Source organism: Archocentrus centrarchus, chromosome 20 (genome assembly GCF_007364275.1).
Source record: "Archocentrus centrarchus isolate MPI-CPG fArcCen1 chromosome 20, fArcCen1, whole genome shotgun sequence".
In the NCBI taxonomy this organism is placed as follows: domain Eukaryota; kingdom Metazoa; phylum Chordata; class Actinopteri; order Cichliformes; family Cichlidae; genus Archocentrus; species Archocentrus centrarchus.
Genome location: NC_044365.1, coordinates 25,999,782 through 26,026,151, shown reverse-complemented (window position 1 = coordinate 26,026,151; position 26,370 = coordinate 25,999,782). Strand labels below are relative to the sequence as shown.

Sequence of the window (26,370 nt, the reverse complement as noted above, 5' to 3'; positions counted from 1 at the left end):
GATAAAATTCCACGCAGAAGGGCCTGTGAACATGGTGTACAAAGTGTGTGCATGGTGTGTGTGTGTCTGGGTTAGTGAGTTTCTGGTTTCTTCCAGACCAGATGCATATGAAAAATAAACATTTAGTTTGGAACCTAAAATGCTTGCTAATGAGATCTGTCATATTCCAAGTGTTGCAATCAAAGAATTACTTTTTTCCTCCATGGTCTCCAAAGATAGAACATTTTTACCGTGAGAAAGAGGGGAAACTACGACGTAACGCTTTTTTTTTCCCCCTTTTTTTCCTTTTAGAAAGTGTTAACAGGTTTTTATGGACCCTTGTGAGCCCTTTCTGTGTTAAGATAATGTTTAGTCCGTTGTGGAAGGCATTGCCTTTTTGCTTTAGATGCCAACTAGTATCTGAACCTTGGTTACCTTTTTAAACTTCTACAGCTCTCTGCAGGTCCTGTCTGCTCATTATCTCATGCTGTTTTAACTGCCAGTGATGTGTTGACTGGACCTGCTGTGACAAGTCATGGTGCTGTACTAGCTACATTTATGTGACCCCCTCCCCTCACTCCACTCCCTTGCCCGCCCGCCCGCCTGCCCGGCTTTATGATATGATACTCTGGATAATGCAGTGATTAAATATTAGATGCAGTTTTGGGGTCATTGTCTTGCCATTGCCAATCAGATGCTTTCCACATGGTATTGCATGGTAGATCAAAATCTGCATTCATAATTCCATTAATTTTGACAAGATTCCCAACACCACTGGCTGAAATCCAGCTTCAAACCACTGTAGACACTCACTTTTGTGCCAGGTTTTTGCCTAATAGCTATTTGGAAATCACCTTGTTGTCTGTTAATAACAAAGTGCCTAAAAATAAAATTTAACCCTTTATAACGCAAGTGACCATTTTTGGTAATTTCCCCCACTTTATATATAAAATTGGTTCTCTGCTAAGTTCTGTTTCGTGTAGACACAACACTGGTTCATCCCTTGAGTTAGGTGCCTTTTGTACTCTTGAGTGTTTCATAGGTCAGTGTTAAGTGGCTTAAACAAACAAAACACATTCCTCTGAAAATGGTCAGGTACAAAGACTGGACTGAAAATTAGTGAAAAAGCAGACAAGAAAGTCTGGCTCCTTGAAAGCAAAATATGAAGAAATGAGGGGTGGGTCAAGATTTTTGCACAGTACTGTAAATAGTCCCTTTTTTTTTTTTTTGGTCAGAAACAGCCATTATCATTTTTTTATAAACAAAAATCACTGTTGTGCTTTTGTAATAACAATAATAAATTATTTTATTATTACTTTGGATGTAGGTGAGGGTGGTTTTGCTTTCCTGCCTGCATGCAGGGTTTTTCCTAAAGCGAGCCGAGGATAATGCTGCACACTGTGATGAGCTGAGAACAAGCAGGGAAGAGTTTTTGCTCAGCCTCCGTCTCTCACGCATGCACTACATGTGTACATGTGTCTGCATGCAAACATGTGCTCTTGTGCATCCATACACATGTTTTTCTCTTCTGTAAAAGCATGTGCGTGCGCACACACACACACACACCCACACACACATACATGTCTCCTTTTAGTTTCAGAACTCCGGCAACCTATAATCTCCTTTAATCCTTTCATTATGTTTTTGTTTTCCTTTCCCCTTGTTTGGGGGGAAAAAAGGTGAATGCAAACAGGAATTCCGGCATACAAAGAAAAACACACAGCCTCAGGCTGAGAAAACAAGAGCAGGGAATTTTTGGGAAGAGGAGGGACACTTATGTGCTGAGGGTACGCTTGTGTGCATCGCTATTTGGCAAGAAGAAGAGAGGCGGCATTGTTCAGATGATTGTGTTACATACATGTGTATGTGAGTGTGTTGTCTGCGTTGTCTCTAGCACATGCTGATCAGTGGACATTGGGGTCATCTCTCTGTCAGTCATGGGATTCTCTGAGGTCAGACGGCTGCCAATAATGCACCGCGAGGGACTGAGCGGATTCTTACCGGCGTCAACTTTCCAAGTGTTTGCACACTTTTGTCTTGTGTAGCCGCTCGCTATGTATTTAGTTGTATTGCTCATGTTTCCACAAACAGTTCTTGTTATAGCTCATTTAGTTTTACGTCATTCCTCATTTGTTATGTGAATAATCTGAATTCCACATGTACAACTACCAAAACTGTCCCCAGGTAGAGCTAGTGAGCTGTTTGCTACAGTCCTGGAACTCACTTGATGGATAAAACATTTGTGCTCCATCTGTTTAGTGGTGGAGTGATTTTTGATTGGCTTTAAGCTGAGTCCACCTGGCAAAAAACCTTAATGTAAAGAAGTCACCACGAAGTCAGAGCTGGGATTCTTATTTATCTCACACTTAGGTGTCTCTGTTCGGAGATTTTTAGATGATGATGCATTTGTTCCTCATTGGCTAATCGGCAACTTCCATTTAGAAACTAAAGGTGCAGTTAACATTAGGATCTCAGAGAAGTATAAAGGTGTGTGCGTGTGGTGGTGAGGAGGAAGGCTTACAGCACGTCTGTCTCTCCACATGGAATTCATTACATCCCTGTGGGATGTTTATTTTTTCTCTATTAATCCCTGTTCCTCTGTTATCAGGAGCTCCATCCAAACTGCCCCAAACTACTGCCCTGCAGGCGAGCTGGCACTTACACAAACACATGTGCATGTGCATGTGAATGATGCATTTCGCCCTGTCTTGACATTAGTTTACCTCATTTATCTTTCTTACCTTTTTCCCTCTTGTCCTGCGCCTCTCCTTCTCGCTTTTTTTTTTTTTTCTTCTTATTTTCTTCCACGGTTGTGTGCTGCTGCTTTAGGATTTAACTATATGATGGAAACGCCTTCAGGACCTCATGCCATCAGCGTATAGTGACGATGTCTCGAGCAGCTGTGAACTTTATATTGGCATCGTTAATTGTTTAGTGTACACAGAAGCAAATAGTTTCTCCAGATCAAAGCCGACTGCGCAGCCGGAGCATGGAGCGTATGTCTTCAATTTACTGCCAGCGGTTTTGACCTTTCAACAAATTGGTCTCTGTGTTCTGATGTGTGCGATTTACATTTTTTTTACTACTTTGTGAGGCCACAGTGTTGCCACAAAAATGTAAAACATTAAAAAGTGGGCGTTTGAAAGGTCTGCTGCAAGATCGCACAAGATAGTGTCATTTAGAGCTCCTATTGGTTATGGTGCTGATAAAGGTCTGAGATGTTTGGCAATTAGTGGTGACTTCATGGTCAGAGGGGAGCTATATGCTTATGGTAAATGCTGGGAGTTAGTGGCTGCCTTTAAACCAAGTTGTGTCTGGGAAGGTTTTTTATTTTTTTTAATTATTTTTGTTTTAACAGAAAAAGGTTTAACGGCATGCTCAATCCTTCCTTCTGTGTCTTTGTCTTCTTGCAGGCTACTCGTGACACGCTGACAGCTCACTGTTCATCCCTTGGCGAGTCTCTGAAGAAAGAAAACGAGCTGGCACTGATCATCGATGGCCAGACACTGAAATATGCCCTCTCCTTTGAGCTCCGCCAGGCCTTCCTTGATTTGGCGTTGTCCTGCAAAGCCGTCATCTGCTGTCGGTAGGGAAAAGTCATTTATCATATACACATGCATATATCATAGGTTATCTGCACATATCCAGAATGCCTGAAATAGTTTACAAATAGAGTAACTGAGAAATGAAAGTGCAGTGCTGGTTTATCTCACAGGTTGAGCAGGTGACCATATGCCGCACGACTAAATGCAGCAGCCTGTGTTTGACTCTGACCTGAGGCCCTTTCCCTCACTCTCCCTGTCTCTGCTTCACTGCCGTATCTAATAAAGGCAAAGTAATAACTCAAATGAAATGTCAGCTTGTCTTTGCTTAAATCATAGAAAAATTGGGTTTCTCAATTTGATAAAAAGAGCGTGATCGCTCATAATCCTGTTGAAATGGACATTTCACAGGAAATGTTATGGGCAACATTTCAAAATTAGTCTTTAGGAAGTCAAGACAAGTCATATTTCTTCTGTGAGGAGAAGCATGCTCAATACGAAACAGTTTTACAGATGCGCATGAGGAAAATACTCATGTGAGAATGAAAAATTAACATTTTTTCACAAAGTGACATTTTAAGCAATATTTCAACCTCTACCCAACAGGGGTTAAATGTGCGGACTATCTAGCTTTTGTTCCTTAAAAAAGAAAATGCTGACATGCTTCCATCTCATTACCAGTCCTTCTATTATTCTACTCATGCACAACTAGTCTAGCGTTACCTAGTGTTGAGATGTGAATTAGTCTGAATGCATCTAGCCACAACTGAACAGACTAACCAATCAGATCAGAGCAACTAAATGAGTGCTGAGTGTCAGAAAAATGTAAACAGACCACAGCTTGCAGAGATGTCAATCATCGTGTTGCAGCTGCCTGATATTAAATGGCTGGGATTGGCTGGCATGGTCATGGTGGAAATCTGTTTAAGCGGGCCAGGCGCATTGTGCCAGAAGCATTAAAACACGGGCTCTCGGATTTGTTTGGTTCCCAGTGTCCATACCTGTGTGAACACAGCTGTTCTTCCTCAGGTGATTGTGAGGCTACGTGGTGTATAGAAGCATTAATCTATGAAGTTTTCAATCCCCAAACATCTACTTTGTTTTAAAGAAGTTCACAAATGTAATTGTCAGTGAAAGAAAAAAATATATGCAAGCATTTAAAAAGATCCACTTCACACAGAGAGATTTTTAATCTGCTGAGTGGCTTAAGTGTCCGTGTGGAGGCCTTCATTACCTGCATACCAGCTTGTAAAGGTTGCCGGTTGCCCGCGGTCAGCAAATGAATGAAGATGATAAAAGCCTGTCCTGTTGCACAGCAGGCGCAATGTAATACACTAGGCTGCTTGGAAATGTCAAAGTCATGACTCACTTATTGCCGGTACCCCTGGAACTGGGCACCAACACACACACGCAAACACGCACACCTAGTCATGGCTGTTATATATTTCCATTGATACAAAGTGTGGTCTGTTCAATGAATGTTTACAGCATGTTCCCTTTTTTGGGAATGTTTCACTCAGCAGCAGCTGTGATGTTTAAAAAAAGTTTCCACTCGTCTTTTGTCTCTGTGTGTGTGTGTGTGTGTGTGTGTGTGTGTGTGTGTGTGTGTGTGTGTGTGTGTGTGTGTGTGTGTGTGTGTGTGTGTGTGTGTGTGTGTGTGCATTTTTGTGTGCGTGTGAGCATGTGTTAGCCGGGAGGCGCGTAATTGACTCTCCCTTGCACTTACAAGCCATATCCGGACTCAGGTCTCACAGGCCTTGCAAACAGCCTCAAGCTTCCTTTCCTGTATCCTTTACTTGTTATATCCTTCCCTCTCTCTGTGCATCTCTCTCTCCCTTCCTCCCTCCCTCTCTCAATTTCTCTACTCCTTCCTCCCCTGGCTAAGACTTGTTAAACATTAACAGCATTAAACTGAACAGCACCAGCATTAGTTTAAGCGCATCTTCTGAGCCCAACACGTTCCTTGTCTGGCTTTAAAACTTATTTAAATAAGCAAGCACTCTTTAAAAAACAGTTGCTCTGAAAATATGTTTATATTTATCCAAAAACCATGAAAAAAAGTACTGATTCTGGTCATTATTATTTTAAATAGAGCAGTTTCCTAACTCCTTTGGTCATGTGACCACTTAGTATATAGCAGTGTGTAATTTCAAGGTTCCTGGATATCACAAAAACAACATAGATTAGAGAAAGTTCAAAGGAGAAAATGCAGCTCACTTCATTTTGTATTGTTCCTTTGTAATCTTACCATGATGCCACTTATCTTATGTCCCCTTGGGAGGTCCTACGCTGAGAACCAATACTCCTTTAATGAGTGGTTACTGTGAGGGTGCTGCAGCGTTGCAGAGGTGTCTGCAAAGAGCTTTGATTTTAAAGTGCAGGATTGTCTTTTAGGTTATTTCTCACCTACCGAATGTGTGCAATGTTTCACCGTGAGGGAGTGGGTACGTGTCTGCATGCGTGTCTCGGGGGCCGTGGAGCCGAGCGCACTCATACGCATGGGTTCCCGACTTCACTGCGCGTTTGTTTATAGGAGGTCTCAGTGGCTGCTTATTTTCTGCTCAGTTCCACCGTGAGGAGCACTGGGAGCCTTTCATCTCCCCCGACTTCACTTTACACAATCGCAGACACTGTTAGTGGTGTTTAGAGGAAAGGTAGAGTGAGACAGAGAGAGCGATGAGGAGAGATTTGTGGTTGGAGGCCAAGAGACGCAAAAGCGGACACACACACACACACACACACACACACACACACACACACACACACACACACACACTCTTGGATGCAGAAACAGGAAAAACAAAGAGCAGAGGTTGATCCCATCATTCAGTAATGACTACAGAGGCCAGACCTCTCTTTGAGGTTTCCCCCCCTCAAATATCCTGTGGTACAGGGTGTGAGGCGTGTGCGTGACTGTTTTTATTTTTGCTTTTTTTTTTTTTTGCTTTATATGAATTCTAAGCAGACCTCCCAGTTCTGCGTTTCCAGCTCGACCGGGACATGCTCTTACATATTCATAAAGGACAGACCATCTTTATGACCTGCAGAATGTGTGTGCTCGTATGTGTGGGTGCACGCGCTCATAATTACATTTTACCGTGCCTTTTATAAAAGCATCATATTTTGCTCTGCTTCCATGTGATGGCTCATACAGCTGCATATAACTTAATTTTCTAATGTCATTACCGCTGCACTGATGAACGAGGTGCTTATACTGAACTCCAGGAGTTACGCCTGTTCGTGCCAGACAAACTGTCATTGTGAAAGTGACTCCTCCTCTTTCTAGGGAAAGTATTGGGCTCGCTTTAAGTCCAGTGTTGATTCTCAAATTCCCATCACCTAATGCATCACTGAGGCTCAGGTAATTACTATAATCAGTGGAACGTAATATAAATATTTAATATCTGGATTTGGGTTAATCTCTTGTAATACAGCCAGTAGCTACTTTCTGCTACCTGATGACCCTCAAAGTCACTATTGTAACACCAAATGAGGATGATTGATGGATGAATCTGTGCTAAATAAATGCCACATCTGATGTAAAACACAAACATCCTATCTTAAGAGACTGTAAAATATTTCTGTTTCATGCTGCACTGTAGGGAGTGCTTTGTTGTGCAGCCTTAATCCCAGCCCCAGTAGCACTTTTCTCCCACGTCTCATCCTTTGGAGACACATTTGTTTTCACTGTGCAACTTGCAGGTAGTAATGACAAGACGCACATAAGCTGCATGCATGTGAATGGCATGCATTAGGAATGCCTCCTCATACAGAGCATGTTTTGCAAACAGAGATGAAGACAAATTCGGTCTTAGCCGCTGTGTCCAGAATTCAAGTCCTGAAAATGTAAACACTGTGTGTGTGTGGGGTTGGATTTTTTTTTTTTTCCCCACACAATCAAGCACGATCTTTCCCTCAGTACACCATCTTGTTGAACTAGGAAATGCTAGTATTCAAATGCTTTAGTGGCAGAAAAAAAGAAACTCTTCTTGCTTATCTCACTGCAAAATTAACCATGTGTATTAAGTTCTAGCATATCCAGTACACCCCCAAAAATGGAGATGTATCACATTTCTTTGACTTAAATGGGAAAATTCCTCCTGGTGTGTGAGACTGGAAATCGTCAGAACAGGAGTTGAATAGATTATATTGTGTTTTTCTCAGCGTATTCCCCTCAAATGCTAATAGAAATATGTTCAGGCTTACCATAAGTAGGTAAACAGACACTTTATTGATCCCACAAGAAATTATTGTGTTACAGCAGCAGGATAAAGAATAAAAATAGTACAGTGCACAATAAATAAGCAATGTAGTTAAAGTGCCATAGGCACATAGTGTGGGCCTTATACTGTACTGTGACATAGTTTTAAATACAATAGTGATTAAAAAAAACAAAGCAATGAAAAATGAAGTTAAGTTAAAGAGTCAAAAATAAGATTGAGATTGTGCAAGAGAGTAGTGCAAGTTAAATCAGTAAATAATATGTAGCTGCAAGAAGGTATAATACAGAAATATGTGGAATCTAATGCCTGACAGGTGTGTTCACCTTTCACAGAAAGGAGAGTTATTGTATAGCTACACAGAATTGTAGGAATGATTTCCTGAAGCGTTTTCTATGGCAGTGGGATTAAATAAGTCTGAGGGAGAATGGGCTCTGCTGCCTCAGGAGTGTGGAGCAGAGTGGGTGAGATGGATTGTCCATGATGGAGAGCAGTTTGCTCAGTGACCGCCTGTCCCTCACTGACTCAAACACCTCCAGATTCTGGCCAATGATAGTTCCAGCTTTGTGAATCAGTTTGTTGCTCCTGCTGGCAGTGATGTTGCTGACAACAGGAAAGTAAATGGCACTCGCTGCCGCAGACTCGTAGAAGTTCTCGAACATTTTGCTGCATGCATTGAAGGATCTGAGGTTCCTTGGAAAGGAGCGTCTGCTCAGCTCCTTCAGCAGGTTAGATTTACAAGCCAAACAGAAATCCAGAACAGCAGAAGGAAAATTAGCCAAGGCACTGCATGGAGCTTCTCTTATTTGTCTGCAGATGAATTACACGACACCATAAAATTTGACAAAATATACCCATCTCTTTAGCAAATGCAGCATGACACTTCATCCACTCTCTGTGGCCCTGAGGGAAGCGTCTGTAATCGAATCTCTGCTCGTCTCCTTTGTCAGTGAGGAGACAGAACCGGTTGTAGACGGAGGATCAGTGATACAGGTCAAGAGGGTGGAGCTCTGCTGGAAGCACCCCTAACACACACACACTCACACACAGTTTGAGGCACACTCAGACATGCATAAACCCACGTAGGCACACATTTATATAAAAACATCAAAAGCGAGCTACGCAGCATCTTATTAGTGACACAGTGAATCATTGTTTCCTAATACCTGTTGAAGTGCGGCAAACAGAGTGCTGCAAGGTGTGTGTGCGTGTTTCTGCCAGCCTCTCATCCATCTCGTTCCCTTCCAATTGTCTCCCACCCTGTGTTTCCCAGGCTTTATTCTTCTTTCCCAGTAGCTTGCTTCTTGCTTTCTCCTCAAAACGCACTTTAATCTTTCCATCGCCCTGCCTCGAATTTCCTCCAAGCTGCGTACATTTAATGTCACCCAACCATCTGTAACCTTTATTTCTTGTTGTGTCTGCAGCGTGTCTCCGCTGCAGAAGTCAGAGATCGTGGATATGGTGAAGAAACACGTGAAAGCCATCACGCTGGCGATAGGCGACGGCGCGAATGACGTGGGGATGATTCAGACAGCTCACGTTGGAGTGGGGATCAGCGGCAACGAGGGCATGCAGGCCACCAACTCTTCCGACTACTCCATTGCACAGGTGGGTGCAGCCGTAGCATGGAGACATGACATGCATGGCTGGGGTCATACAAAAATGTTTACAGGCTTTACTTGAACACAGATAAGGCATGCTTGTTTGGTTTGAAAACTCCTGCAAAGGGAAAGGCGCTGACTCCTGGCCTGCTTGCTGTTCAGCTCATGTGGATCTTTAATCTTCCCTCAGGGGACAGCTGAAAGGGGAATTCACTTACACGGATCTGCGAGGGATCATATTATCGATCTGAACATGGGGCTCATCACAAACACTTGCATTCTAAAATAAAACCTAGCCAAAACAAAAGCTGATAAAGGAGCTTAAAATTCCTTTTTTTTTTTTTTTTTTTTTTCCCCAGTTTTTATGCTTTTTCATTTTGGAGTGGATTTCATTTTACACTTGCATGCATATTATTTACTGCAGGGTAATGTTAAAATAGAAACATTTATCGTATCAAAAATGCTCATACTATTAACTATTAGGTTTTAATTATGCCACCATTTTCCTTGAATAACCTCGGAAAAGAGTTGAAACTATGCAGGAAGATTAATTTTAAAGGATTTGGATGCTCGTATAAGTTGCACTGAAATCCATTCAAAATTGAACCTTTTTGTTCTTGATATTTTGTAGCATGTGATCTGGATGTTCTGTTCACTCGCCTGTACTGTACTGTGATTGTTTATTACAATATGTGCCACTCTCTTGGCTAGGTCACTCCTGAAAAAGAGAATTTTAATCTCAGTGGGACTTTAATCTGGATAAGTTCAGGATTTAGTAGATATAATTTCCCAAATCACTCTTTTGTGTAAATAAAACCCCTGTTATGTGTATTTCTAGTTCCCTTTGATGGTTGAAATGATGTCTCTCTGTGTCCTAATTACTCTGGAGTCTTCTTTGTGTCTGTATCTCTCACACAAACACATTCTGCCACTTTCACTGTCTGCGTTGTCTGTCTCTTTGCTTATCTTTATCAGCAGGCCTCCCCTTGCCTCAATTTTCCCTTCTCTTCAGTCACATACTTGATACACACTGCGCTCCCTTTCTGTCTCAAGTTTTTGCTCCGAGTGAAGAAACAGTTCTGTCTCTGTCTTCTCTCTGATTGGTAGTTCTCCTACCTGGAGAAGCTTCTGCTGGTTCACGGGGCCTGGAGCTATAACCGTGTCACAAAGTGCATCCTCTACTGTTTCTATAAGAATGTTGTCCTCTACATAATCGAGGTAAGCGCTTCGCCACCACGCCCTGTCTGTTTTACACACACACACACACACACACACACACACACACACACACACACACACACACACACACACACACACACACACACACACACACACACACACACACACACACACACACAGAGTTACATTAACAGAGACATATTGCAGCTGTTTGTCGACACAGCTGACAGTGATGGACGAGGTGCTCTTCTGGTGTCTGCTTTCTGTCTCGCTTGCACACACACACACACACACACACACACACACCCACACACACACACACACACACACACACACACACACACACACACTCTTAAGAAACTGTACGTAGCAGTGACGAGACCTTGGCTCCAAAGGTCAACTGCTGTCTGTGCGTGTGTGTGCACTTGTATTGCTCATGTATTTGGGACATATATCTTTACTCAGTCACAGTGGGGCCACAGTCCCTTGTGGGGACAGAAAATCCCCACAAATCATTAAATTTCATGATGAAGGCTTGGTTTAAGGTTTGGAAAGTAGCAGTTTTGGTTATAGTAAGCCTTAAGGAAATGAACTTAAATAAGTTTGTCAACCTCAGAAGTGAAGCACGACTGTGTTTGAGTGATGAAGAGGCACATGGCAGCCCTAGGCTGACTGCTATGAGGGGTATTTGACAGCTGTGCTCGCTCTCAATCCCCCAACCCTCACCCCTCTTACCCCTCTGTCTAACATTAAGGATGCCAGCAGGTGCAGGTCCTCATGTAGCCCACTGTCCTGCTCACACCACCACTCTGTGGCTCTGTGTGTGTGTGTTTGTGATTATCTCACATAACTGGCTTCCAGCAGAGCTCTTTAGGCCAAAGGTTATAGACTGTCTCCATCCACTTAGTGGAGACAGAATAAAGGGAATGGTGTGTATGTGTGTGAGACTGTTTTTTGTGTATCAGACCTCACCCCTAGGCTGTATTCTCCACTGTATGCCCCAGGAATGCCACAACTCCCACCAGCGGCCCCAAACATTTTCTTTATCTGCCCTCAGATCTGCCTGTGTCTGCTGTGTGTGTGTGTTTGTGTTTGTGTGTGTATGTGTATTAAGGAGCTAATGAGGGTTTACCCGAGGCCATAGTCACATTTAGTTATTGTGTTTCAGTGAATTAGCGTAACTTGATTTTTGAGGTCCAGACAAAACCTGCATTAAGAAGGGGCAGGAAGTTTAACTGTTGTAAAAGGATAGTTTGTTTTTTTTCTGTATTGAAATAGCATTGCCACTTGAATCATTAAGTCTTAAAAAGTAATGTTTCTAACACTACTGCATCATTTTGTCATTTTCTTCCTGCTGTTTTCACTATCAGTACCTCAGTAAGGCAGTTTTACCCACCACTATTGTTCCTCTCATCTCCTCTCATCCCTCTCTTTGTGTCCCAGCTCTGGTTTGCCTTTGTGAACGGGTTTTCTGGCCAGATCCTCTTTGAACGCTGGTGTATAGGCCTCTACAACGTGGTGAGTATCCACCCTTTGCTATCTGACAATTTTCCATTTCCCCACTCACCCTCCTTCGCTCCTCCACTTTCCTCTTACTGGCTATTGATTGTCATCTTTCACTCTGTCTCTCAGTATCAGTTGCACGCTGCTTTGTCTTCTTCTCACAGCTCTTTCTACATGCCAGAGATGCTTGTGTGCATGTGTTTGCTTTAAAAGTGTATGTGCGTGTTCTGGTGACAGTCTGACTGCAAATTCTTTCAGGCAACACAAGGCAGTCTGATTTACAAAACAGGTGTTGAATCTTTTTATGTGTGCGGAGGTGAAACTATTCTGATGCTTGCAGTCTGACATAAATAAAGATTATGTGCACGCACTGTATTTGTCATTATGTGTTTTAATGGCTGCATGTGTGTCCCCCGTATGCTGCAGATATTTACCGCGCTGCCTCCGTTCACTCTGGGGATTTTTGACCGGCCGTGCAGCCAGCAGAACATGCTCCGCTTCCCGCAGCTCTACCGAATAACCCAGAACGCCGAGGGCTTTAACACCAAAGTACGTGTGCACAGATTCACAGTCTGCATGCACTCACATTTATAATCAAAGTCAAATCTGTCGTTTTGGCTTTTCGCAATTCGATGAGTGATGCCAGCTGTTTGTTTGGGACTTCGGCGAGTAAACAAGGGGGGCACAGAGTCTGGGACGTTTCCATTGCAAACCATAATGAGATGCATAATGCGAGAATAAGGAAGTCTTTCATTTTACAGTGTACACCAGCAGCTGTAACCTACTCTGTGTGTGCGTGTGTGTGTGTGTGTGCGTGTGTGTGTACGTTTGTGCGTGTGTGTGTGTAAGAGGGCACTTTTGATGGCATTAGTACACTGGGAGATGTGTGCTCTTGTGAGGAATTGCTGTTTTTGTATGTTTTTATGTGTTTAGAAGTTGTGGGGGGAATATATGTGCTTTGGCATTAGTTTGCACTAACTTATTTTCCACTATCCCTCTCCTCCTCCACCTCTCTTTCTGTGTCTTGCTTCATCTTTCAGGTGTTCTGGGGGCACTGCATCAATGCACTGATTCATTCAATTATTCTCTTTTGGTTTCCACTCAAAATGTTAGAGCATGGTAAGTAAGCATACCCAGATCATCCTTCTGCAACCTATCAATTTGGTTTGTTGACAGTTTGTCAGGAGGCTTCGCTGTATGTGTGCTTTCCGCAGACTCTCCCTTCAGTAATGGTCAGGGAAATGACTACCTGTTTGCAGGAAACATGGTCTACACAGTAAGTATTGTACTTTTAATTTCTACATGTCTGCTTCGTTTTTAATTTCTGTCTTTTGGTGCAGATTTGTGCATTTATTTTTCACCCTCACACTGTGTACACACCACAGCTTCGCTACTTCCTCAGAGCCCATTTAAGTCTCCAGTCAATCTAGTCCCGTCTAGCCAGTCTGTCTCCCCCTCACATTCATCCATCTCTTTTCTCTTTTCACTTCTCCGTCTCACACTCTCTATCATTTTACTCCCTGCAGGCTCATGAGAATGTCAGTGGGGTTTATTTGTTGTGTGTGTGTGTGTGTGTGTGTGTGTGTGTGTGTGTGTGTGTGTGTGTGTGTGTGTGCGCGTGCAGACTGCGGGGGGACTGTGGGGCTCCAGAGTATTTTAACAGACATTGCTGAGTTTACTATATAAAATTATTGTTTATTATCTCCGTGGTCGCCAGTCAACTAATCCTGTTTGTTTTTGTTTTTTTTTAAATTTGCCCACCCGCTCCTGTGTGTGTGTGTGTGTGTGTGTGTGTGTGTGTGTGTGTGTGTGTGTGTGTGTGTGTGTGTGTGTGTGTGCGCGCGCGCAGTATGTGGTAGTTACAGTCTGTCTGAAAGCTGGAATGGAGACCACAGCTTGGACCAGGGTAGGAACATTAACACACTCTTAATACACCACACAACATGTGCTGTATTTTTCTCCAGTGTTGATAAATAGGGGGGGGGGGGGGGGGGGGGATACTCTGTGAGCATTTCAGTGTAAGTTTTCCATATGACCTGGTCTAAATGCTTCATAATCAGGAAAAGCATGGGAAAAGATGTGGTCTACCTTGATCTTGTGGTGGAGGTTTGAGGTTTCTCAAACTGGAAAGTGTCCAAATCTTAACCATTCAACTCAAGTAAAGATTACTTACTGTGGAGCAGCTGCAAGAACAGCCAAATATGCTTGAAGACATTAAGCTTATAAGTGACAAATGGAGATCGCTGCAGCTCAGGCAATGCATAGCGAGAGAGAAACTGGGCCAGAGAACAGTGAGTTAGGTGAAAAGTAAATACATAAACATATGAGGGAAATGGATTTAAATGAATATAGATATTTTGTGCGGTATCACACTTCTCTTTGTGATTACTGTCTCATGTTATGTACAGTACTGTGCAGAAGTCTTGGGCCTCTCCTCATTTCTTCATATTTTGCTTCAAGGAGCCAGACTTTCTTGTAATTTTTTAAAGTGGTCTTGATCAATAGTTCTCCAGGCTTTCTGAAGATCTTTCAAACTTTTTCTTTGGGCACTGGCTGCTTTTTCACTCATTTTCAGTCCAGTCCTTGTACCTGACCATTTTCAGAGGAATCTTTTGTTTGTTTGCTAAGCCACTTAACACTGACCTCTGAGTCATTCAAGCGTAAAAAAGGCACATAACACAAGAGATGAACCAGTGCTGTGTCTACACACAACAGACAATTTGGTAACCAATTTGAAATTGTATCTTAACCACTTTGTTACTAGCAGTATGTTGCAGAAGCACACCATTTGTTCCCATTTATTTAGTTGAATCTATGAAAAATTTTAAAGATAACACAGTTTGACAGACATAAAATAGTATTTTTGAACCAACAAGGTGATTCACAGAACGCTATTAGCTGAAAATTTATCGTATCTCTGCATGGTGTGCAGTGTGTCCTTAAAAAAATTCAGAAAACTGGACCAATGGAGGACAAAATAAGAAGTGGCAGGTCTGAAAAATAAATCTACAGCAGATGAACAGTATCTGAAAGTCATGTCATTTAAGAAATAAGAAAAAATCTGCCAAAGACCTGATACATGACCTGAGAGATGCATCTGGTCCTTCAGTTGAGCCATCTAGTTTTCATTGAAGCCTCATCAGAAATGTCTGTGGAAAGGTGGCTGTCAAGAAGCCAGTCTTAAGGAAGAGAAAAGGGGCGAAAAGGCTGAGGTATGCCAAATTACACAAGAACTGGACTGAAAATCAGTGGCAACACGTCTAATGGAGTGATGAATCCATATTTGACATTTTTGGTTCATATTATTAGCGTGTACGAAGGAGGTCAGGAGAGAGGTACAACAGTGAGTGTCTTCAACCGCTTGTAAAACAATCTGAAAACTCAGAGAAAAACTCTGTCATGCCAGTGGTGTTGGAGATCTTGTCAAAACTGATGGAATTATGAACGTACAGAAGGTACCATGAGATTTTGTTCCACCATGCAACACCATCTGGAAAGTGTCTGATTGGCAACATTTTCATTTTTCAGCATGACAGTGATCCCAACACACTGTCAATGCAGTAAAAGCATACCTGGATAGAAAAAAAAACACAGTGGAACACCATCAGTCATGGATTGGCCTCCCCAGAGCCTGGACCTCAACATTATTGAAGCAGTGTGAGCAATTGTTTGCTGCAGCACCGTGTAATATTGTGCATTGATATGTATTTTTAGGGCATACTGCACGCTGGCACCACAGTTTCCTGAAAGCTTTTACTTTTCTGATATGTGCCACCTACTTTAAAAAATATTTACTATACCACACAAAATCTTTCGACTCTAATTAGCTGGAATCTCAAGGAAACATGGCATCTATCAGCAGTGATGATGCAAAACAACATAAGTTCTTGCCATTAGTGAGACAGTACCTGATTTGTTTCCCAGTTCACTGACAAGCACTGTGGTTAAAGTGAGTGATGTTGGTCGTGTTGGCATGATTTAAAAAAAAAAAAAGAAATCCTGCAGTTTACTGTCAAAATATACCAGTTGTCATATGAATGTGCAGCAGCTCATGATATTAGACAACAGCATTGTACATAGGCAGAATTTGGAGAACTATTCCCGAAGACTGTTCCTGAACTCTGCCTTAGCCTTAGTAGACGTAAAACGAGGAAAAAAAACCCCAAAACAGTGGCTTAAATAGGGGAAATTCTGAATAAAGAAATACAGAAAACTAAGCATCTGGCTAAGCATGTGGCTTCTACTTTCAGTTCTAAGAAAACATAAGCCAAAGTGGATATAGAGTTTATGATAACAGTAGCTCAAGCCATGACAGCCACATTATTTGTTTTTTTTGTTTTGTTTTGTTTTCTCCTGTGGCTGGAGAAAGAGAGACTGGCAGGATGGACAGAAAAGGACTGACACCTTTGTCCATTCAGCTGTCCACACAACAGTCTGGCAGTAATGAAGCCGGGTCCCACTGGAATTCACACAGAGTCCCCTTACAGCAGATCGCAGACAGGGGAAGGAGGGAGGGAAAGGTTGTCTATATTGGGATGAGCTGTATGTAAAGTATTTGACCTCATGCTGTCTCTCTTTTCTCTCTTAATCTCTCCTTAACTCCCTCTTGCCTTCTTCTTCTTCTTCTATCTCTCTGTTGTAGTTCTCTCACCTGGCGGTATGGGGAAGCATGGCGCTCTGGATAGTCTTCTTTGGTGTCTACTCCGCCATCTGGCCCACCATCCCTATTGCTCCTGACATGCTGGGCCAGGCAAGTCTCTCCCCATAAACACGTGTCATTCATTTTTATAACAAGGGGTAATGGGGGTTTAAAAAAAAATCCCTTCCTACTACATCTCTTTTCTGCAAAATCACCTGCCCCTCCCTTTTTGGTTGCCAGTACATGGCGCCTTCAAGGCTCACCTCTTGGGTGTTCCATGGCGGCACTGCTGGAGCCCCCCCGGGGAGATATATGCCCTCTGAGCCTCTCTCTCCAGGCTTCCCGCACCTGCTGCATGTCACCCGAGCTCTGGTCTTTTACTGCCCTCTGTGAAGGTGTTGACTCAACAGGGGGGGCTGCTGCTGCTGCTGCTGCTGCTGGTGGTGGTGGTGGTGATGAGGCTCCAGTGGGGGTGATGTGAGTGTTTGTGGGACCCCCCTTAAGTAAGAGAGTCATTTTAGAGTCTGGGGATGAAGGCATGGGTGAGATGAGGTGCCCTACTGAGCGTCAGGGGAAGGGAATAAGGCCTTCTCAACTCCCCACAGCCCATTAATTCAATTTGTGTCAGAAATCAGGAATGCGGTCAAATATCTCTGCAGCTGCTCAGCCTAACTGGGGAATGGTCAGAGACACTCACATCCCAAACCTCCACCGTCCCCCCTCTAACTGCGCTATTACCTCTCTTATTTCCCTTGCTCCCTCTATCAATATTTCCATCTGTCCACGTGGGACACAAGATTAAAAAAAAGAGTTGTGTATGTCTGCTCAGAATAACTGTGTGTGACATGTGTGTCCAGCTACATGTAGTGGTAGAGACCAACAATGTGTTTCTATGGCTATAACAAAACAGAGAAATTAATTTACCATGCCTTTCTGTGCACAGAGACTATGTGATATACTGTGAGCCTTTGTGTGTAGGCGTTTGTCACAGACAAGAAACACTGAGTATGTGTGAGCCCATTTGGGTCATCTGTGCTTTGGTTGTGATTCCAGCTGTTCTCTGATTCATTTTCCCAGTTACCTCTTTCTGTGGGAACCCAATTGTCCTTACAAATGCAGACACAAGGCACGGGAAAGATGCGATATGGGCAATAAAGCACTAGAAGTTAAAGAGGACGTGGCGCATAAAATTTTCACACCTAGAGACAAACTCATGCAAAATAAAACAGAGCTCTTGCAAAAGATAACCAAAGCAGAGATGTTGGGTAATGAAGAGAAACTGCTGGGATTTACAGAAACAAGTGAGGACAAGCAACAAGTGATACAGTCACTAATAATGAAAAGATGTTGTGAAAGAGTGAGATTGGAGAGAATCGCAGGAGTGAGGGTTGTGTGGGAGTAAAAATGACTGGTTGACAAATGGACACAGTGGTTAGGTGCATGATTAATCCTGGGAGATGGACTAAGAAGGGGGGCAAAGGTCACTGATCCTGGCTGCAGCTGGACTGGATAGACAGGTAGGGGGGGGGGGTGACCAGCATCTTGGTCATTTAGCATCACAGTGGTATTGTATTTCAGCTATGTGAAAGGTTTGTGGTGCAGTTAATGGCTGTGAGAAGGCTGTTAAATATTTTTGGCAAACATTAGTGGTGTTCAACTTTGGCTAACTCGCTTTCTGTTCTTTATGACTTTCACTGCGCTTTGAGTCACATTTCCTTCAGCCATTACCGTACGTGTTCCCCTGTGCTCGTTGCTGAGAAAAATGACTTAATCCTCAAAGTGAATTAATAAATGAGTGGAAATAAATGGGCCCTGTGTGTTGTCACCGCAGGCTGGCAGGGTGATGCAGTGCTGGCACTTCTGGCTGGGCCTGGTCCTGGTGCCTGCTGCGTGTTTACTCAAAGACTTCGCTTGGACGGCGTAAGTAGAACGCATTTAATGTAAATACATGGGAAATCCATACAGACACTATTTAACTTAACAGAAGCGTTTACATAACCCATATTGAGCCTGTGTCAACACTTACGCGCACTTCATATTATGGATTACACGTGTCTGCAAAGTAAAACACTCAAACTTTCCTTTGTGGGTCTGACGAGCTTATTTCTGCCGTGCAGCGCTCGTCGCTCTGTCAGGAAGTCTCTTCTTGAGGAGGTACAGGAGCTGGAGGCGCGGTCCGTTGACCCAGGGGCAGCTGTACTTAGAGATGCCAGCAGCCGCAGGTATATAAATGCTACCAAGCATCATGGGATATCACAGCATACATGCACATTTTTTTGCATCATCAAGCAGATTTTATTTTTATTTTAATTTGCCCTGTGTTGCATTTATATTTGCTGTACATTAGACTGCCCCTAATTAAATACCAGTGATGTTAAATATGTCCCACATGTCAGCAGCTTTAATAGCAGTCTACTAGTATATGCATTGTATTTCTTTATGTGTGAAAATAAACTATTTCTGTCCCCCCTGTGGCACCGTCCACAGGGCTGAAGCCAAGGCTGAGGTCCCGTAGAGCCAGAACTGCTCACAGAGGTAGTTTCTGGGTTTGCACTGTCCCACTGTGTGACCTGTGACCTCAAATGACCTGTGTGCCCCAATGCAAGCTACTTTGGAGTGACTCCTGCTTGTTTTCCATTAACCAAGTTCAGATCTCTCTCTTTTTGTCATTTACTGTCATCTTAAGTATTGTTTTCACTTTATTTCTCTCCTTATTTTCTTGAATGTGATCATTCTTTTTCTTCATAGATGGACCAATTTAAACTGCTGTACTGATCTGGTGTGTTTAACATTCGTAGCTTTAGAGACTGTGACTCAGTGTTGTGTCTGGTGTTGTGTTAGAACAAAACTTGTTTGTTAATTCTGAGGGAAACTGTACAAATTATAGAACAGTATACGACCCCCCTTTTCCAAAATCACTGGGATGCTGTGTAAAATGTAAATAAATGAACAAAATGCAGTGAGTTTCAAATCTTTTAAAGCTTGTATTTAATTGAAAATAGTGAAAATATAACGTATTGAAACTGAGATATTTTAATATTATTGCCTATTTTGAATTCAGTGATTCATAAAAGTTTCAACATGAGCATTTTTGCCACTCTGTTACATCATCTGGATGTTGCTCCAAAGGTTGTATACATCATCCAGCATCATTGGAGCCTTAATACATGCGCAAGTTTCCCATGCCATGTGCCTAATACACTTTAATACTATCATGAATGATCAATTTCCTTTTTAGCCCAGAGGACACACTGTCCGTGACTTCCAAAAAGAATTAACATTTTTGATTGGGCAGACCACATGACAGCTTTCCACTTCACCCCATTTAATCATTTTTACTTATGCTTTCTTTCTTTTTCTCTTTCTTTTTGTTGGATTGTTTTTTAACTTGCATGTGTGGATGTAGTGACAAACTGGGCCCACCAATGGTGGATTTCCTCTACTTTTTCTAATGTAGTGCTATCTAACAGATCTCAGAGAGTCCGAATTGGTTGCTGGTCTTGTCTTTTCCTGAATTTTTAGTGATTTTCTGCACTGCACATGATTTAATTCCCCCAACCTGAAGTTAAGCAATGTTATTCCGAATTGTACTCTAAATTATATGGACAAAAGTTTCGGGCCTCATCTTTTAATCTTTGAATTTGGATGGTTTCAGTCCCATTGGCACAAGTATATGAAAGCAAGCACCTAGACATGCAGTCCCTACAGATACACAGGTAGTCCAACTCCTCCAGGATGGCACATCAATACGTGCCATTCCCAGAAGGTTTGCTGTGTCTCCAAGCACAGTCTCAAGAGCATGGAGGAGATTCCAGGAGACAGGCAGTTACTCTAGGAGAGCTGGACTGTTGAAGGTCCTTATCCCATCAGCAGGGCTGGTATCTGCTCCTTTGCGCAAGGAGAAACAGGATAAGCATTGTCAGAGCTACAAAATGACCTCCAGCAGGCCACTGGTGTAAATATCTCTGACCAAACAATCACAAACAGACTTCATAAGGGTGGCCTGAGGACCAAACGTCCTCTAGTGGGCCCTGTGCTTACTGCCCAGAACTGTGGAGTCTGATTGGCATTTGTCATAGAATACCAGAATTGCCAGGTCCACCACTGGTGCCCTGTGCTTTTCGCAGATGAGAGCAGGTTCACCCTGAGCACACATGACAGATGTGAAAAGGTCTAGGGAAGCTGTGGAGAATGTTATGCTGCCTGTAACGTCATTCAGCATGACCAGTTTGGTGGTGAGTCAGTGATGGTCTGGGGAGGCAAATCCATGGAGGGACACACAGACCTCTACAGGCTAGGCAGTGTCACCCTGACTGGACATGGGCATGAAATCCTTGGACGCATTGTCCGACCCTACTCTGGTGCAGTGGGTTCTGGGTTCCTCCTGTTGCACGACAATGCCTGGCCTCATGTTAAAAGAATATGCAGGCAGTTCCTGGAGGATGAAGGAATTGATACCATTAACTGGCCCCCATGCTTGCCTGAGCTAAGTCCACTAGAAAACCTCTGGAACATTATGTTTTGGTCCATCCAGTGCTGTCAGTAGTACCTCAGACTGCTCAGGAGCTCAGTGATGGCCTGGTCCAGATATGGGAGGAGATCCCCCAGGACACCATTGGTTGTCTCATTAGGAGCATGCTCCACAGTTGTTAGGTATGCATACAAGCCCGTGGGGGCCATACAAACTATTGAGTACCATTTTGAGTTGATGCAATGAAATTTCGGCATAATTCAAATGTCTTTGAATTCAGCCCTTTGAAGGTTGATCATTTTCATTTCCATCAAATGATGTGGCATCCTTTCTTTCCTAACACATTACCTAGTCCGTACACGTATCGATGTTCAATAATCAATCATCAATAATTGCAAAGCTTCAAACCTCCTCTGGTATTAACATCAGTACAAAAACTGTGTTCCAGGAGCTTCACGTCATGGGTTTCCATGGCTTAGAGGCTACTGTGGGTGCAGTGTGTAGATGGCCCAGTACTTTTGTCCACATAGTGTCTGTCCAATTAACCCCAATCAGTTCCCCAATGTTCCGCTAATGTAGGTGTTATTTTTAGCAAATACACAACATTTACAGTCTGATGTTGCCCATGTCCCAACTTTGTTGGAGGGTTATGCTGGGGGAAAAAAAAAGTCAAAACAAGCAAATATTTGTCAAAAAAACAGGTTGTCTTTGTAGTATTTTAAAATAAATCAAACATAGTTCATATAATTACATTTGATACAGCATCCAAACTGTTTTGGAAAATCTGCTCTGTAGAGGTTTAGTCATCTACTAGCAGTAGTAATTTAGCACCTTTACCCAAGTACTGTATGTGTAAAATCAATAAATTGAGTATTTCCAATATTTTCCTGCTTTAGTTTAATGTTCCCAAATATCTCTGAACTCTCTGATTTGACAACTTAAATTAGAAGTTAAGTTTGCATAAAAGAATACTGTCATAAAAGGTGGGAATATGTATTTCCCTATGGTTTGCCACTAAGTAATGAGTTGTATAATTTTCTCATTTTATAAACTGTTTAAAAACAGTGTCAGATTTAAATGAGTCACCAAGAGAAGGTACTTTATTAGAGGTGGTTCTTGTTTCTTCAAATTAGAAGTCTAAGGTATGCTTTCAGGTTGGGGAGGGATGAGAGTGTAACCGCTTTGCTCCTCTTGACCCTTAAACAGGGCCCCGTCCTCGACTGACCCTGCTTTTAAATGCAGGGAGGCAGGAGCAGATCCTTGAGTGCTCTCCATTTAGAATAAGAGAAGTAAAGTAAGGGTGAGCTGAGAAGCAATGGAGCAAAATGGAAAAGAGCACATCTGTGTTTGTAGTTTCTGGGGAGGGTAGGCATGGGAAAACGTGGAAAGGTACAGTACAGGAGTGTCTCAGGGGAAGAGTTCAAATAGCGTGCATCCTTGGGCCCTTTTGAATCAGAAGGTACCCATAGAGAGCTTTCATGGTAGGAGCAAGGACAGCTTGAGTCATACTCATGCATGAGCCTTTCATTTATTTGTCCAGACACTATTTAGTATTTTATCAATCACACAGTGCCGTCATCCTTGTAACAGACATTATTTTGGGGCCAGAAAGCTCTTTTTTTTTTCACTCCAGTGAAAGATTCCCAACGGTCTTAGAGAGTTATAAAAGTTTCCTAACTGCTTGCTCCAAATGTTAGCCTTGGGAAGGCTGGCTCTAGTCCATAAGTACTCCACTGATCATCATCACCTCTGTGTACTCTAAGTGCCAGGGAAAACCCTTGTGTGTGAATTTAATGCTTCATTGGCAGATAACTGTACAAAACGTATTCCTTCAAATAAATATGGCAGAAGTTAACTTCCTGAGGCGCCTTTACGTTTACATTTGACGTCTATACTTTATTGGCTGTAATAATGGTGATGACACAGGAGACAAATGTATGAATGTATGTGCGTATGTAGCATATGAGCATGCGTGCATTACTGTGCAGGATCTGGAAAGGGCTTGGTTATTTTTGGTCATCGAAGGAGAGGAGCCATGACGGCGTGTGGTCTCAGAACAGAGGGTCCAGTCTTCTTCTTGGACGGGGGGGGAGAAGAGAGAGGAGTGGGGATGGGGAACAGTTTACTATGGATGTCCTGTTACCCTGCAGGCAGTTTATGACTTACTGTTGGGTTAAAGTCAATACCAAAAGCAGTCACTGTCAAATTCACCTAACAAACTCTCTGGTCCTAGAACCACTGAGATTTTGTTACTCCCTGAAGAAGTGTTTTGCTTTTTCCTGCAGTGTTTTGCTAAAGAACAGCTAAGATTAAAAAATTCCATTCATAGAAAAACTTGAGGCAAAGACACTTAAAGTCTGTAGACTGGTTTTAAAAAAAACAAAACTTCAGTTGTTAGTAAAGGTGTTAGGTAGTCCTGGGAACAGTAGAGATTCTCTCATTTGTACTGTTATCAAGTGATAATGTTCTGATGCTGTGGAGTAAATGTCATTTCTTCCCTTTTCTTTTTGAATCTTGCAGTCTAAACGAACGGGCCCATCTGCTGACAAGAGTCTTTAGGAAAACGCCTTCAAGTGTAGGACGCTCAAACTCTGTGCAGCAGACTGTGTCACGTGAGTGTCCTTTCCAATAAGAGATGTAAATTGAGTTGTGCCCTAATGCTACAGTCACACTAGGGAAAACAGTGGTTGGAGACCTCAGCACGGCCAAAATTATTGCGACCATGTGATCTTGTTGCCTATGAAATGTTTGCTTTTAACACAGGGGCCAGGTCTGCAACCACTTGCAGTTCCTGTCTTCAAAGCAACTTTGGCATATCAAGATGGCAATAAAACAGCAATAAGACGGAATCAGCCTGGTATCAGTTTGTTGTTGAATGGAGTCAAGTTGGCAATTACATGTAATCTGTGACAGCAGTTGACTGTGATAAACTGCAAATCTGTTGCAGAGAAATTCACATGAACTACGTACGTTCAGAGTCCAGCCAGAACCTCATAGATCTGAAGGAGAAATTCCGAAATTCCTCCACAAATAGTGACATAGTTGCTGCAGGATGGCAATTTACCTGCAAAATGACATAGGCCCTCGGCAACCAGAAAACAACCAGCCAGCAATCAGTTGAGTTGAAGTCCCTGTTGCAAAGAGGTGTGTTGCAGATGAGTTTTGCTCATCGGTGCAGACGATTGATTGCAACATGTTGGCAGTCTGTGTGCATTTGTAAATTAGATGGCAGTTATTTCTGAGTGATTACAGTCAGTCTGAGTTGTTCTGCAATTGTTTGGTGACCTTAGGATCAAAAGTCGTTGCCTAAAGGTTGAGGGTATTGTATGCTCGACCTCTGAGCTACCAGTTTGTTGCTGCTACTACTAGCAATTGTTCAAGGGAGTGCAAAAAATCCCCCTTAAAAATCACCAATTTTTCCTAGTCGCAAGGAGTTTTCTGTTTTTTACCCTAGTGTGACTGAGCCATAACACAGGGTTTAAAGCTGATTTCTTCTTCTCTTGTATAATGTGTGTAAAGCCAGTAGTTTCACAGTTTCTTTGTATTTGAATTGTTCCTGTCACTCAGCACGCAGGTTTAACAAGTAAGATTTGTCCTCCTTTGTCTCTCTGCAGATGGCTATGCCTTCTCTCAGGAGGAGCATGGCGTGGTGTCTCAATCCCAGGTAGTGCGCTCTTATGACACCACCCGCCAGCGCCCCAGCCTCTAGCCCCTTCCCTGATCAAAGCTTTGGCTCACCGAAGCAAGAATTTGTCAAGGTGACAGCGGAGATGGACTTAAGTGACACCCTCACACCGGGTGACTGACCCCTGCTGTGGCCTTACTGGAACTGTGACTTGACCCCTCGCCCAGGCGTCATGGTCAGGCATGGAGGCCGTCGCTGGTGCATGGAGGACTGACTTGGGAGAAGGGACCAGGCTGGATATACATTGTTTAAACTCACAAAAGCTACACAGGCATGAGCAATCATATCCATGCACAGAAGTGACAAGTCAAACTCAGAGACTGCTACTCATATCTGTATACCCCTCAGACTGGGTTTGCTTTATGCCAGTGTGTGTGTGTGTGTGGGTGTTTGGGTGTGTGCGTGTGTGCGCACGGGCACGCGCGCGTGTTCCAGTGCGTCTCTATCTGCCTGTGCATGTGTGTCTGCACGCATTGCCGCTCCTGTGTTTGTGTGCATGCGTGTGTTGATCCATGTGCGTTCGCTTCCATAGTTCCCTCTCATTTCCTGTCTGCCGTCACATGCCGATGTGGAATGGGATGTCAAAATAAACGCGCACTCACTCGCGCACTCACACGCATACAGACGCGGATGAATTCCTTAAAATTAGAGGGTGGGAAGCATAGACCGAAGATCTGCCAGAGCCCTGCACCCCAGCTACAGGCCCCCCTTCATTCCATCGCAGCATCAAGCCTCACTGCCAAACACCATAGAGATGCCACTGAGGCAGAACGCTCACCAAACCGGACCACAACCCTGCTGCAGCCCCTCCTACCCCAATGAGACCTCCTCTTGCTTAGCTCTCCCTTCATTTCTTCTTTCTTATCTCTCCATCTCATAGCCGCTTTGCAACCTCCATGTCTCTCTCTTCCTTCTCACAAATTTGGGGAAATTATTTTATTTCTGACTGCTCCTGTGACTCCTGATGCCGCCTGTCTAGCGACGTAGCAGCAGCATGCCTGGCATTAGCGCTTCCTCTTTCAGTTCTGTTGGAGTTCCACTCTTTACTGGACTATTTCTTTCTCTCTCTCTCTTTTTTTAAATTAAGGTGGACATCAATGTGTATTTGTTTATAATTTTTTCCTCTTTTCATTAATGCCTGTTTTTTTGGGGGGTTTTTTTGTACTCATATGTGAAGACATGTCTTAGCAGGAATATTTTACTTGAACTCGCCCTAATAGGCATCCAAACAGAAGGGATTTGATTGAGACACTCATGTGGATCATGTGTTTTTCTGGCTCTGGGATTTGTCTGAATGTGGAGTCCATTGTCTGTGAGCTCTGTGTTGAGGACACTCTGGTTTTAGGAATGCAAAACTGAAGGGGTTGGGAGAGAGGGGTTGTCCATCTGAGTCCTAATCATTAAATCTAATCAATTCATGGCCTGACTAAATGTCTTTGTGTTTTGGCTGTCCGTTGTGTACTCATGCAATCAAAATGAGGGGGTTTTTGAGTCCAACTGTAGCTCCAGGGAAGCTGGAAGAGTGTTGGTTTACATTTCATACTGAGGGTG

The 26,370-nt window shown here is 43.0% G+C and overlaps 1 protein-coding gene across 5 annotated transcripts in view; it reads left to right on the top strand.

The window, feature by feature from the left end:
• atp8a2 (ATPase phospholipid transporting 8A2) overlaps nt 1–26,245 on the top strand; it is a 51,467-nt gene extending 25,222 nt beyond the window's left edge. For all 5 annotated transcript variants that reach the window (XM_030756849.1, XM_030756848.1, XM_030756847.1 and 2 more), the window contains 13 exons: nt 3,393–3,565; nt 9,166–9,349; nt 10,450–10,560; nt 11,965–12,039; nt 12,451–12,573; nt 13,065–13,143; nt 13,239–13,300; nt 13,874–13,930; nt 16,667–16,774; nt 18,495–18,583; nt 18,781–18,885; nt 23,655–23,746; nt 24,749–26,245. In XM_030756849.1, the coding sequence (XP_030612709.1) occupies nt 3,393–3,565; nt 9,166–9,349; nt 10,450–10,560; nt 11,965–12,039; nt 12,451–12,573; nt 13,065–13,143; nt 13,239–13,300; nt 13,874–13,930; nt 16,667–16,774; nt 18,495–18,583; nt 18,781–18,885; nt 23,655–23,746; nt 24,749–24,843 (1,353 nt within the window). In that variant the 3' untranslated portion in view covers nt 24,844–26,245. The remainder of the gene's footprint in view (nt 1–3,392; nt 3,566–9,165; nt 9,350–10,449; nt 10,561–11,964; nt 12,040–12,450; nt 12,574–13,064; nt 13,144–13,238; nt 13,301–13,873; nt 13,931–16,666; nt 16,775–18,494; nt 18,584–18,780; nt 18,886–23,654; nt 23,747–24,748) is intronic.
• The last annotated feature ends 125 nt before the right edge of the window (nt 26,246–26,370 follow it).